Source organism: Chiloscyllium punctatum, chromosome 38 (assembly GCF_047496795.1).
Source record: "Chiloscyllium punctatum isolate Juve2018m chromosome 38, sChiPun1.3, whole genome shotgun sequence".
Classification (NCBI taxonomy): Eukaryota; Metazoa; Chordata; class Chondrichthyes; order Orectolobiformes; family Hemiscylliidae; genus Chiloscyllium; species Chiloscyllium punctatum.
Window position 1 is genome coordinate 2,131,764 of NC_092776.1, and position 15,206 is coordinate 2,146,969.

At 39.1% G+C, this 15,206-nt stretch overlaps 1 protein-coding gene across 1 annotated transcript in view; it reads right to left on the reverse strand.

Moving 5' to 3' along the window:
• Positions 1-15,206, reverse strand: part of smc3 (structural maintenance of chromosomes 3) — a 132,889-nt gene that overhangs the window by 72,636 nt on the left and 45,047 nt on the right. The window contains exons 10-13 of the mRNA XM_072557046.1: positions 14,523-14,603; positions 13,793-13,957; positions 12,164-12,285; positions 744-957 (exon numbers count right to left, since the gene is read on the reverse strand). Of these exons, the coding sequence (XP_072413147.1) occupies positions 744-957; positions 12,164-12,285; positions 13,793-13,957; positions 14,523-14,603 (582 nt within the window). The remainder of the gene's footprint in view (positions 1-743; positions 958-12,163; positions 12,286-13,792; positions 13,958-14,522; positions 14,604-15,206) is intronic.

Below are 15,206 nucleotides of genomic sequence, written 5' to 3' on the forward strand. Positions count from 1 at the left end.
TTGTCCCCTCTGGCACTATGGTGACTTTTTGTTTTTATTATACAAATTAACTCACTGTCTTTGTAAGAAAGCAACAGGCTTGCAGATATATAGTCTCTTTAAAAGATGCAATGAAATGCTTCACAACCACTGATATGATTTCTGCATCACTGTTCTAATGCAAAAAATATCACAGCAAAGATCAGCAGAAGCAGCTACCCAACACGAGTAATGAAATAATTAGTTTTAATAATTTTGGTTAGAGAATAAACATGTCCAGATCTTTGTAGAACACCAATACTCTTGTTCAAATTTCCATGCAATCTTTTACATTCAATTCAGAGCTTGGATAGGGCCTCTGTTTGAAAGCTGACGCTTCCAACTGCACAATCCTCCTTTAACTCTACACATGGAATGTCAGCCTAGCTTATGTGCTCATGTTTTTGTAGCGGGCTTTGGGAAAATACAACCCTGACTCAAGGTGTTAACCAGACTGACAAGCTTTAATTTTCCTGTGTTTTCCTCAATCTCTTTTCTAATTCGGAGTATTTTTGTGACCTGTGTAAGTGGGTCCTTTGGTGCAAATCCTTTTCCAGTCACTTAAAATGTCCATTAAAATTTTCCAGAGAGAGAAAATAATCTGGATAAGAATTCCTTTTGACAAACTTCTCACCAGATAAATTTTAAAAAATGCACAACACTATGTGATATACAAAAGGTTGATAAATATCTCAAATAATCCATTGGTGGTACTAATTACTTACAGAATATTGTTCCAGGTTTCTCTCTTTATTGGCTTCTGTATCCTCAAGGTCCTTGGTAATTGCAGCAATTTGTCGTTTTTTATCATTAATAGCTTGATCGAGTGATTTCAGCTCTTTCTTAATCCATTTATCTCTTTCCTCTTTTGACGTAAACTGACTGCCTCGACCCTGTTTAGCATATAAATCTGTTCTTTCCTGGGTTGCCTGTGCCAACCTAAGTAGAATAAAAGACAGAATATGAGGACTACGACAATTTGGCTTGCAATATGCCTCCTCAGGCCTTTAAGACTGCAAGCAATAACTGTGCTTTTGAAGCCTCTATTGCATAAGAATACATTTTTCAACAGTCTATCACTAAAATAAGGACAAACTCCCAGTAGTCAAGTCATTCTTTAGACTTACTTTTCCTCGATTCCATTGGTCAATTTATACTGTGCAAACACTTTAAAACCAGATAGCTTTGCATTCTGACATATTCCACCTCGACTTTACATGGTAGATTTTAATGCAACAGCAGGAACTAAATGCTCATGTTGCATCCAGTAGTGCAAAATATTCCTTAAAACTACTGCGACAGTACTAAGGCTTCAATGTCCAAGTTGTGTGTTAACTTTACATTTCACCTTTGGCATATAAAAGACCTTTACATTAAATTTAAATCTACTCCTACTGTGAATTGTTATGATAATACATGTTACACATGTCCAAACATGAAAATGTTTGAAAATCCGAGCAGAGATCTGAGATATTAAATACAATTTATGATTTCAAATCAAACAAAAATGACCAAGATGTACAGAAAATGGCTGACAACAATGAAAGATGAAATACTCAACACAAACAGAAAAATGATGAAATAACAAACAACTATGGAGAAATTAAATATAAATAGATAGCAACGTGCCTAGATTTAGACCTGTCTGAAGAAGAGTAATTGGACTCAAAATGTTTGCTCTCTACAGATGTTGAATTTCTTCATATATTTCTGTTTTTGTTTCAGATCTTCAGCAACCGCAGTTCTTTGTTTTACTTATTCTCCTACATCTGCCATTCTCTGCCATGCACTTCGTCTATTTAATCACATTGCAGGCTCTTTCTACTTTCCTTACTACCTGCTTTGCTACCAATGGTAGCACCAGCAAACGCAGCTCTGTGTTGCTGACCCATATTGGTAACCCATCCACCATTGTCACCATTTTAACATTTTCACCCCTGAACCCAGTCCTCATATCCCTTTCAAACTATCTGCAGGTCCAAGCTAAAGTATAAAATCCCGTATCTGCCTACTTCCCTCCATTTACATTGTGATAATTATAGAGTCAGAGAGTCATTTTTAAGCATCAATTCCCAAATCAATATATCCTTTACACTAAAAGCTAATTATATTTTTAATCATAAAACCAAACTTCAGCCTATCTGATCTTGATAATTTAGCGTGCCAAAGGATTAAAAAAAACAGCAGCTTACCCAAAGGATTTCACACTGAAGTAACATATGTTTAGAATAGATTCCCTACAGTGTGGAAACAGGCCCTTCCACCCAAAAAGTCCACACCGACCCTCCAAAGAGTAAACCAGCCAGATCCATTCCCCTACATTTACCCCAACTAATGCACCTGACACTACAGGCAATTTAACATGGAGAATTCACCTGGCCTGCACATCTTTGGATTGTGGGAGGAAACTGGAGCACCCAAAGGAAACCCACGCGCACACGGGGAGAACGTGCAAATTGCATACAGACGGTCACCCAAAGTGGGAATCGAACCCACATACTTGGGGCTGTGACGCAGCAGTGCTAACCACCGAGTCACTGTGCCACCCACACTTATGGGATGCCTAATAATGCCATTCTCAAAAAGGAATTGACATGTATGGAAAACATTTTTTATATAGAATAACATCTTATGAAATTTCACAGACATTAAAAGACCAAATGGGACACCAAGACAAAAGAGGGCTTATGTGAACATTTTATCCAGTGTTCTAACAGGTGATATTGAAAGAAAATTCTGCCACCGGTATTCTAACTTACATCAAGTGTTTTTCACCTCACAGCTGCCCCATATTGGGAACCCTATCACCATTCTAACATTTTCACCCCTGATCTCAATCCTCATATCCCTTCATGGCCTCTCCTCTTCCAACTTATGTTTACATCCTCAAGAGCTATTGTTATGGAGTAGGCCAGACCACTCAAAACATTCTTAAGCAGGCAGCCCAGACCATAATTTTGAAATTTGTTTTGGTAAGTGTACAGCGAAAATTACCCAAAGTAAGTTAATGAGGTTGACTTCCCAGTTTAAAAACAGCCAATTTTTAAAATGACACAATAAAACACATGGAACAGAATAAAGAACTCAGTCTATCCAAATTAGACTTAATTTTGCTGTTCCAAATATACACAATAGACCCACTAAGCAAGCCCCCTTAAAACACAGTAACAAAAAAGAACAGATGCTTACAGGTTGAAGTTAGAAGGGCAGAAAGAGAGAGAGGCTGTTCACATAGTCCATTGCTGAACTCCCAACTAGTTCTGGACTGAACTGCTCACCTAGACAGCTTACCACTTCCCTTTCATTATACAGGTCACTTCTCAAACATGACCATTTTGGCCTGAAGTCTCAGCTATTTACATATAAACAAAAAGGCCTCTCAATACCCTTTAATGTCTGCACCAAACCAGTCTAATTGAAACCAGGAGTGGTTTATGACCCCTCTGAAAAAACCAAGGACACAGTATCCTTGAGAAAAGGAACAGATTTTATAGAAAAAAAAGGGACCAGCTTTGTGACACAACAACTTTGCAAGAACTCTGCATTGCTTCAGCTATGGCTTTGTAAAGGAACAACGTGCAAGAAAAATGCTCAAGAAAAATGCAGAATAATATTTCAACTTATTTTATTTATCTCTTTAACTTAATGATAACAGGATAACCGCATTTCTCTACAGAGTTCCAACTGTAGTAAAAATAGAAATATAAAATTAACTAAATAATTGGACCAAATATCTGTCAGAAATATTTGGATATGAGTGACCAAAAGATCAAGGAACAATCTATTAGTATGTATAAACTGGAAGAGCCAAGGCACGATGGAATCAAAGACTGGCAAGAAAAACTGCAAATAACAATGGGTAATACTAAAGGAGATACTTCCAGCTGCAGCTCAGGTGCATTCAAGTGCAAAAGGTTTGGTGACTCAAAGCCAGAGCTCCTTGGAATAACAATGAAGTTGGAAGAATATGATAAAACAAAAGAAAAAAAAAAGGAGTATGATACATGTCAGGTGAATCCTTCTAGGTAGGGAGAACCAATTCAAATACAATAGGGTAAGAGAAGAGGAAACAGGGCGGCACGGTGGTTAGCACTGCTGCCTCACAGCACCAGAGACCCGGGTTCAATTCTCGCCTAAGGCAACTGTCTGTGTGGAGTTTGCACATTCTCCCCGTGTCTGCGTGGGTTTCCTCCGGGTGCTCCGGTTTCCTCCCACAGTCCAAAAATGTGCAGGTGAGGTGAATTGGCCATGCTAAATTGCCCGTAGTGTTAAGTCAAGGGGTAAATGTGGGGGAATGGGTCTGGATGGGTTGCGCTTCGGCAGGTCAGCGTGGACTTGTTGGGCCAAAGGGCCTGTTTCCACACTGTGGGTAATCTAATCCAAAGTAAAGAAAATAAGATTGATATAGACAATGAGAATAGAAAGTGAAAAATAAAAACAAGCCCAAAGACTTTCCACTAGCAATTCAGCAGGTAGCAAGTAGACTGGGTCCTAGTAGGTTTTGAGAAGATTGTAGCTCAGGTTGAGCTTTCGGATGTAGGTTTGCTCGCTGAAAGGTTCATTTCCAGACATGCATCAGAATTCCTCTAAGGATGGCATTCCAACTGGAACTCTATCAACAAACACATCAAGTTAGACCCCATCTACCACCACCTGAGAAAAGGAACAGGAATTGACTTCACCACCGGAAATAACATCACCAACTCAAAGAAACCTAAACAGAAATAGAAAGCAGAATTTTCAGCATTGCTTCGCCCGAGGCCCACTGAAGATGTTACCTAGCAGGGTAGTGAAATGAACCTTCCAGCTCAGTGAGCAAACCTGCATCCAGAATGAGTCCTATTAGGGACAGGTGCGATAAAATGCTTAGAGGCAGATATCTGGGCTAAAATTACTAATTGGTATTTTGTATCAGAGAATTCATGAAGGAAAAGCTGACAATGAAAGGAGAAATGTTGGTAGGACTAGTTTTTATTTCTAACCTTCCTTGGATACAGGAAAGATGCTAAAGGATTAGAGCAGCACATTTAACACTTTGTTAAAAGGAGGGGGCAAGGACAGCTCTAGTAACTATATACAAGTAGCTTATCAGTGGTAGATACTTTTTTTAAAAAGAATAAACAAGGAAAACAAGAGGCACTGGAAGAGACTGGAGTTAATTAAGAATAGCCAATACAAATTTGATAAACATAAATACTGTTGACTAATCGAATTGAATTTTTTGATGAAGTAACAGAGAAGGATGAGAAAAGATTTTGTCCATTTGGATTAAAGAAAACGTTTGATAAAGCATCACATAAAAAAAGGGTTTCTTAAGAGAACTGTGACTCATGTAGAAGGGCCAGTGTCTGTTTGGATTTTTTTTTTAAATCAATAACAAGAGAATACACTGAATTGTGGTAAACAGTTATTTTTCAGGCTGGAGAATGGAAGACAACTCAGGATCACAAACCAGGAGACCCCCTCAGACCCATAATCTCGCTACCTGGAACACGAACGTACAGATTAGCTAAGGAGCTACACCAAAGATTAAAATACTTAGTAGAAGACTCACATCACTTGATCCACCCCACCCAAGAATTCCTGAAGACCAAAGACACCAAGAGAGAAGAGAATGAAATAATGGTCTCCTTTGACAACAGCCTTGTTCACATCCATTAACATTAACCTGGCCAAGGAAACACTGACTATACTATGAGAAGAACCAAAGACACATACAACAAAAATCACCAATCTCATCAGCAAAGACATCATCATCAAGCTCGTGGACCTATGCCTTACCACCCATTTCACTTTCAATAACAAAACCTACAGACAAACCAATGGAACACCCATGGGATCTCCGATATCAGGGTTCCTAGAGGCAGTAATGCAGAACTCGAACAAATAGCTCTGCCAACCATCCAACCCAAATATTGGGTCCGTAACCTTTGTCATCGCTAAACAAAACAAATTATAGGAACCCTTTAAGATGATCGATAATCGATAAGATGATCAGGCTTATGCCCGAAACGTCGATTCTCCTGTTCCTTGGATGCTGCCTGACCTGCTGCGCTTTTCCAGCAACACATTTCCAGCGATGATCGATAATACCCTTACTAGCATGAACTTCACTAAAGAGGAGGAAAACAACAACAAACTGCCATTCCTGGATGTCACAGTAGAGCAAACAGCCAATGGAGAACTCCAAACAGTGTCTTCAGGAAAATAACGCATACTGACCAAACACTGAACTACAGAAGCAATCATCCCAACATCCACAAATGAAGCTGCGTTAGAATAGTATTTCAATGAGCCACCGCACACTGCAGCACAGAGGAACTACGAACAACAGAGGAAAATCACCTACACAGCATATTCAAAAGGAACGGGTACCCAATGAACACAGTCCGCCGATTTCTCAGCAACAAACCCAAACAAGCAGACAAAAGACATTTAGAAACCCTAGCCACTCTCTCCTACAAAGACATCTCGATAATGACTGCCAGACTACTCAGACCTCTTGCGCCCCAATGTTCAGACTGATTCTAATAAAAAAAAAGGGATTTATGGATTCATGCAGGTTTTGAGCAAAATAAAATGTATTTCTGCAAGTACAAATTCACCCCACAAACTTGTGTGGGGGTAGTAGGAGTATCTGTGAGAGTGTGTGTGTGTATGTGTACGAGTGTAAAGGGGTATAGGTCTGAGAGGGTGCGTGAGAGTGTGTGGGACTGTATGTGTGAGCATATCAGAGAGGGTCTGCGTGAGTGTATGGATCTGTAGGGGTGTGCGCGTGTGCAGCGCAGTGGAGTCACCTGTAGCGTTACATGAACCTAACTTCCCAGTCGAGGCCATCTCCATGGGTATCGAACTTGGCTGTCAGCCTCTGCCCAGCCACTTTGCATTGACAACACCATACAACCTTATCACGGTGAGGATCTAAAATCTGGATTTAGGCTGTTGTCAGGAGCAACCATTTAATGCATTCTTTTACTAACTACAAAATGGCTTCTTAATGCAAGTAACATAAAATACCATAACAAAATGGCTTCTGGGCTGCAAACTAACAATTCTGTTTAAAATGGCACCTAACTCTGCTTAAAGCTGCATTCCTGAACTAATTGAAAGAGATTCGCAAACAATGTCTTCTTCATAGTATGAATTAACTAAACAAGATATGACAATATTAAAGCATTCTAACTGACCTTGGGATTCAGGTGGCAAGTGATAAAAACGTGCAAAACAAGTCAGTTCCCAGGAAATATCACTGGTTATTTTATGTCTATTTGTCATTTTATTGGATTTGCTTTGTAATTAAGGCTGTACTATTTCTTAAGAACAATATAAAATTGTCTTTATTTTAAGCTATTGTGCGCTGGTGCTAAACCCATGTGTTGGTGGATAACCTATGCCCGGTGCCGTAATAATTGTTAAATCTTGCTGAACCAGACCATGCTGCTAGTGTTTATTTGACCGATCGTGGAACTGAGAGGCCCCTCCCAGCAGATGCTGCAAGATGTGTCAGAGTTCGACATGGATACCACCATTACACATGAGGACACCACCTACCATGTACGTGGCAGGTACTCACTTGACCCTGCCAACGTTGTTTATCTCATACGCTGCAGGCAAGGATGCTGAGAGGCATGGTACATTAGTGAGACCGAGCAGAGGCTATAGCAATGGATGAATGGACACCGCATAACAGTCAACAGACAGGAGAATCCCCTCCCAGTTGGAGAATGCCTGGGATATTCGACCTTGGACTTTCGGGTGATCAACCTCCAAGACGGAGGTCAGTGCCGGGTGTTGTTGGGGGGCGAGCAGGGGGCAGTGTTGGACGGGATTTGGGTGGGGGGGTGGAGCTGATCAGGGTTTTGGGGGGCAGGCCTTGATGGAGGCGGGCGAGGGTTCATGCATGCTGTGCTGCTGCTAGTCTCCTGAAATGGGGAGCAGACTTAATAGAAAACTCCGAGCCCCAGAAGAAAAGGCATCGAACCAATTCACTGAATAATCAATTATCTGAATGAAACAGTGCCCACCCATCTCGTTTGGATAATTAAGGTTCTTCTGTATATAGAACAAAGAAAATTTACAGCCCAGGAACAGGCCCTTCGGCCCGCCAAGCCTGAGCCAATCCAAATCTACTGTCTAAACCTGTCAGTCAATTCCTAAGCCTCTGTATCCCTCTGCTCCCCACCTACTCGTGCATCTGTCCAAATGTACCGTGCCTGCCTCTACCACCTCTGCTGGCAATGCGTTCCAAACACCCACCACCCTCTGTGTGAAGTACTTGCCGTGTGTATCCCCCTTAAACTTTTCACCTCTCACCTTCAAAGCATGACCTCTCGTCATGGAATCCTTCACCCTGGGAAAAAGCTAGTCTCTATCCACCATGTCTATACCATTCATGATTTTGTAGACCTCAATCAGGTTTCTCCCCCTCAATCTCCTTTTTTCTAATGAAAATAAACCTAACCTACTCAACCTCTCTTCATAGTTAGCACCTTCCATACCAGGCACATCCTCGTAAACCTTCTCTGTGCCCTCTCCAAAGCGTCCACATCCTTTTGGTAATGTGGCGACCAGAACTGTACACAGTATTCTAAATGTGGCCGACCCAATGTCTGTACAATTTTAACATGACCAGCCAGCTCTTATACTCAATGAAGGCAAGCATACTATATGCCTTATTGACCACTCTATCCACCTGTGCAGCAACCTTCAGGGTACAATGGACCTGCACTCCCAGATCTCTCCGCTCATCAACTTTTCCCAAAAGGTTTGTGAGGTGAATTTGTACTTGCAGAATTACATTTTATTTTGCTCAAAAACTGCATGAATCCATGCATGAATCTGTAAATCCCTTTTTTAGAATAGAATCAGTTGGAACAGTGTGGCACAGACAACCTCATACCTTCAATGCATTATCTGGGCCAACATGGCACCTATTGTTAAAGTTCACTTGAGAATGTAACTTTAAGAATGTTCTGGGATTTACATAAGAAAGAACTGAAACTAACATGGTCATTCTAAAAGATAAGAGACTTAACAATCAATCCAGGTCTTTTTCAATATATAATTTCAGTTAGATCACACTTTAAACATTTGCTATAAATTCTGTGTCCTACGATCTTATACTCCACAACCACCTGAAGGAGCAGCGCTCTGAAAACTAGTGCTTCCAAATAAACCTGTTGGACTATAACCTGGTATTGTGTGAATTTTTAACTTTGTACACCCCAGTCCAACACCGGCAGCTCCAAATCATCATAGAAGCATGGCTTTCCAACTAGAACTCTATCAACAAACACATCAACTTGGAGTGAAGAGTGTGGTACTGGAAAAGCACAGCAGGTCAGGCAGCACTCGAGAAGCAAGAAAGTCAATGTTTTCGGCAAAAGTCCTTCATCATGAAGAGCTGATGCCCGATAAAGAGCTGCTGTGTTTTTCCAGCACCACACTCTTGACCCTAATTTCTAGCATCGGCAGTACTCACTTTGGCCTACATAGACTTGGACCCTATTTACCACCCTCTGAGAAAAAGAACAGCAAATGACATCACGTCAGGAAAAGACATCACCAATCCAAGGAAACCTAAACACAAATAGAAAGCGGGTCACTAATACCAGTGCTTCACTAGAGGCTCACTGATGATGTTACCTAGTATGGTGACGAAATGTCTGAAAATGAACCTTCCAGCTCAGCGAGCAAACCTACATCCGGAAGACAACCCATTAAACATCAGTGCTAAGACCCACTGCATTACAGACAGACATATATGTATATATTTTTATATATGACATACATCTAAAATGGTTTAATGTTTGAATGCTGACTAAAACTTCCAAGTTTGCGCATCATAGTAAACTTCGAGGAGTAGCAACTGTAAAGAACATGCACATTAACTGCCATGTGACAGAGGGGCTGGTGATACACAAGCAACAGAAAATTAAACACAGTATGTGGTGATGAATTTGGGCAAAAGGGGCATCAAGAGCGGTTGCAGACATAACAGCACAGTTCTCAAGAATATTCAGGGACAGACAGAGGGTGTACATCCATCTTTGCTAACCACAAAAGCAGTGATATTATGCTGAACTTTGATAAATTCAGGTTAGATCCTAATTGGACTATTGCATCCAATTCTGATCACCACATCTCAGGAAAGACGTGTAGCTCCTACAGGGTGCAGATAAAATTTACCAGAATGGTTCCAGGCATGGATAATTTTAGCTACCAGGTTACACTGGAGGATTGGGTCTGTTGTTCTTCAAGTAAACAGGATTGGACAGAGGTATATAACATTGTAACAAAGAAAAATCTACTCCCATTAGCTGATGTTACATGGGCAAAATGACAAAGGAGGTATTGGGCAAGAGAATCACAGACTCGTAGAGATATGGAACACAGAAAATGGATCTTCAGTCCACTGAGTCTGCACCGACCAAAACCAAAACTACTCTAATCCAATTTTCCAGCACTTCACTCTGTATGTATTGGCATCACAAGTGTACATCTAAAGGGTATTCTAAAAAAAGTTATGAAGGTTTCTCTCTCTATCACCCTTATAAGGCATTGAGTTCCAGATTCCACCAGCCTATGGGTGAAAATATATTTTCCTCTCATCCCGTTAAAACCCCTGCCTTTTACCTTAAATCTATAGCCCAGCCATTGATCCCTCCATCAAGAAGAGAAGGTTTTTTTTTCCCATGTCCACCCTGTCTACACCCCTCAATTTTATACCTCTCAACTGCAGTGGGTTGCTCTACATGAGAGTCAATGTAGATACAATGTGCCAAATTGTCACCTGTTCTGTAAATGATTCGAACAGGTATGATTCCAGTCTCATAGCGATGTGGAGAGAGTGTGTTAAAAATTTTAAATTATGCCTTTTCATATTCCCATCTGGCCAGCTTTCACTTTGATAATTGTGGCAACAAGTAACCAATCAGTTCAGTTTGTTCTCTTGTGGGAACATTCACCAATTACTTAATGACGGGTTTGACAATTATGACATGGTCAGCTTTTAGAAAAGTGTTACTGGTGAAACAAGCCACACAGCATTCTGACTTAGGAATATATCACCATTCCTTTAATGCTGCTGAATCAAAATTCTGAAATTTCCTTTCCAACTGTGTGACTCAACTACATGAAGGCAATGAATGCTACCGGCAACTCCCATAGGCCCTGAACAAACTAATTTTAAAAAGTTTGAACTCGTCTTCTAAAGGTCATTGATCAGTTTGTCATTAAAGCACGTTTTAATACAATATAAATTCTTCACAAGAAACTGGCAGTTCAGTCTTAAACCACAGTACAACAGTCTAGCCACACCTTCACGAAGCAAACAAAATTCAGAAAACATTCCATAACTGTATGATACAAACATAGAAGGGAGACAAAATGAGTCAGACGTGAGAAATAAAGAACAAGCTGACAGGCTTTGAAATCATTTTTTTAAAAACTGCAAGAGGTAAACAAATTGGAAAAACAAAAAAAGGATTTGAAAAGATTTGTTTTCATTCCCTAACCAGGCCCTTCACTCCTGACATGCAAATTCAAAGAACTCTTGGATTTGGGAATTTTTTTCTGGAAGTTTCTGCATGCCTTATAGAACAGCTCAGGGGTAAAATTGCTGCAATAAATAGTTCTCCATACAAGTGGAGCTTGAGACGAATCTTAAAACAAATTAATTCATATGGATTATTTATACAATCTTGGATGCCAACAAATACTATTTTTAACCAATCTATTTTACTACATGAACAAATAGGCCATGAAACAATGAAACCATCTAGTAAACGAAGAAACTTGCTACTAAACATGGCAATACCTGATATAAACATCTAAAACCAGCTAAGGTTTCCAATTCTGCTTGTTATGCAGAGACCCCTGCTGAAAGTACACAATTACACTGCATAGACATGAACAGATTAAGCTGCGATTTCCTTCACAGTGGTTCACACCCACTGTTTCAGCTTGCACTTCAAATACTGCAACATGTAGGGGTAGCATAGGACTGATAGCATCCAAAAAACTAAACGCCACTGTGATTCAGCACTTGAACAGAAAAAATAATTCAAACGGCACCAAAAATGCATACTTAAAGAGGCTCCTCAATCAAGAGCCCATTGCTTCATTTTATCTTGTAGTTACTGACCTTGCAATCCCATTTTCTTCTTTTTCTTTGACAGCACTGAATTTTGGTTCTGTTTCTGCAAGTTCTTTTTGCTTCTCTTCTATCTTTTCCAATAGCTTCTGTCTTTCCTTTAGAAGGCGTTTCTACAGAAAAGAAAATCAGCATAAACATGAACTTCTGGTTTACACTTTCAATCCATATTTCTTCTCGATCAAATCAAGGGTAGTTTTAAGGCAAGTGCTATCACAAATAATCATTATAATATAGGAGACGCTTTATTTCCAGACTTAGGTCAACAAAATAAAACCAGTTGGGAATCTGAAAAATCTAGCTAAGTTCATGACTTCTTAGGACCAGGTATAGCATTGGCAAGCGTGTTTCAGACGGAGATTTCTAATAGTGATGTCACTAATGTGTCCTATTAAGAAAAGAGACCTCCATTTATCCAAGACAAATCGAAACTTACAAAATCCTCAAATGAAACGTGCTTGACATTATTTTACTCTCCAATCATAAAAAGTTAGCACATTGGATAATAAAACTAGAGTCATTATTTCCCTTTAACTTAGTGTTTGCATTTTTAATGCCCTTCAGTTTAAGGGAATCTAAAATGCTGCTTTTCAATAAACAGGTACATCATAGTGAACCTTACTGAAAACACTACTTTTCATAATCACTGTATGTTTTCCAGTAAAGTTAATTCTGCATATTAAAAATAATAATTTATATGCTTTATGTACTAATATTTTAAATCCATTAAATCATGAATGAGTCAGCTGCAAACAGCATACTACCAACAGTGAACAGACTTTATCTGGTTGTTCAAATTTTGCCTGCAGATGACTGCCGGTCTCATGATAAGCAGATAGATAAACAAGCACTTTTGGTCTTAGTTGGACGATCGACACACGTACTGACTATAACGTAATACAATTCTAAATAAACTGCAGCTTGTTCAGCATGATGTCACTACATAATTGAACAAGACACTGAAAAGAAAACAAATTTTTTTTAAATGGCAATTTGATGCGTCAGAACATTCAACTGAACCCTTCAGCTATTGATATTTAATTACCACAATACTTGCATTTATACAGCATCTCACCATATCAAAGCGCTTCATACACTGAATTACCTTTAAAGCGCAGTGATTTACGTCGAGAAACTGTTTTGTAGAATTCATTGCATAAGAAAAACAGAAAAAGCAAATGCGATTGGAAAATCAGCTGATATAAAAGACATTGGAAAAAATATATAGATTTTAATAAATTAAGTACCAGTGGGTGGCAATCTCTTTTGCTTTATGTCTTTCAACTTATAAATTCACTCCGAGGAAATTAGAAATTATTTGATTGATGTGATCTGTTTCTGCATTGCTGGATTTACAATAATGAAACTATTCAACACTTTTATACCAATAAGGAATAACTTTATGCAATACTTCCATCTAAGATGGAGCAGTTAAAATAGTGGTACAAAGGTGCTACATTTTTGCGAGGATAAGTCAGAGTTTCAGTGTCAGGTCTAGGCCACAAACCATAGTTAGGAGACTCCTACTCCAGCATCTGTCTATCTTCCCCATATTATAGGATATTTCTTTTCTTTCCCCATACATTCAAAACCTCCCATTGACAATTTCTATTTCCTTACTCTTTGTTCACTGTTTCCAGCCATTTCATCCTGTAGATCCTTCGCTTTTAACTCAAGTTTAGTCCTCTGTTTGATCTGCTCTTGTCGTTCAGCAGTTAGCTGCTCTTTCTCTTCCTTCATTGATAATATTTTTGCTTTCAGTTCACGTGCCAGACGTTCTATATCCTTGATTTTGAAAAAGAGTGAACAGGTATTGGAATTAGTTCCAAATACAACTAGCAAGATGAGCTACTTAACAAATCTGATGGCATCATCCAATTACAACTACAAGAAGTGATGAAATGAAAAACTCGAAATATTCTTATCCTGATAAATCTGACAGTAGAGTAATAACTCTTTTTTCCCATGTTATAATTTACTGCACAAACATAGCTTATAAACTAAAGATGCAGCCTCGATTTGGACCACAACCCACTGTCTGACAGCCTTTTCGTTCTGGAGATATCTTACATTAGCTGCTACATCTAAATGCAAACAGATGAAAACAAATACAGAACAAGAAATAAAATCTGTTAAAAATTAGCATAAAAATACAAATAATAAAAATTTAGAAAATGCATTGCAATGTAGTTATACTATGGTTTAATGCATTTTGCATACACACCAGCCCAAAGTAAAGGAAACGTTTCATTTGCACAGAGCATCAATTGTAATCAAAATCCATTCACTCACAATTAATTCTGGAGCATGTATTGAATCAAAACTTAGCAATTCATTTATGAGGAACTACCTCCATTTTATCTCTGGCTTCCTGCTGTGCATCACGCAGTTGCCGAGACTTCTCTCCACTGGTCTCCCGTTTTGCAGAAAGCTGGAAACAAAGTCACATTTTCCAATAAATTAACTGGAAGTTATGAACTTTGGAAGAATGAATTATCAAATTAAATCAAGCTGTGACATTTCACTATCAAGCAAATTCTCAGCATTTGCTTCAACAAGTTCAAAGTTCATAAAAAGTTCTAAAATAAATTCACTCAAATACAAATTTGTTCTTAATACCAAACCACAGTCAGAGTCGGAGATACACGGTAAAGAAACAGACCATTCCATCTAACTCGTCCATGTGGACCAGATTTTCCAAACTAGTCCCACTTGCCTGCGTTTGGCCCACAACTCTCTAAACCTTTCCTATTCATGTACCTGTCAAAATGTCATTTTAAGTGTTGTAACTGTACCTGCATCAGAAATCCAAAAGCACTTTATATTCACCCTGATCAATAAGGTCAGGGAAGCCAAAACGACAAAGCCGCGAGAAAAAAGGGAATCTTTTGTGGAAAGGTGTAACAGAGAATTTCCCATAAGATCGCCAAGACAGGTTTTTTATTCCAATCAAAGAATTCTGTAATGTAACTACACTCCTCAGCACATATGAATAACAGACAACATGGCCCAAATTGCAAGTACCGTCATTCAA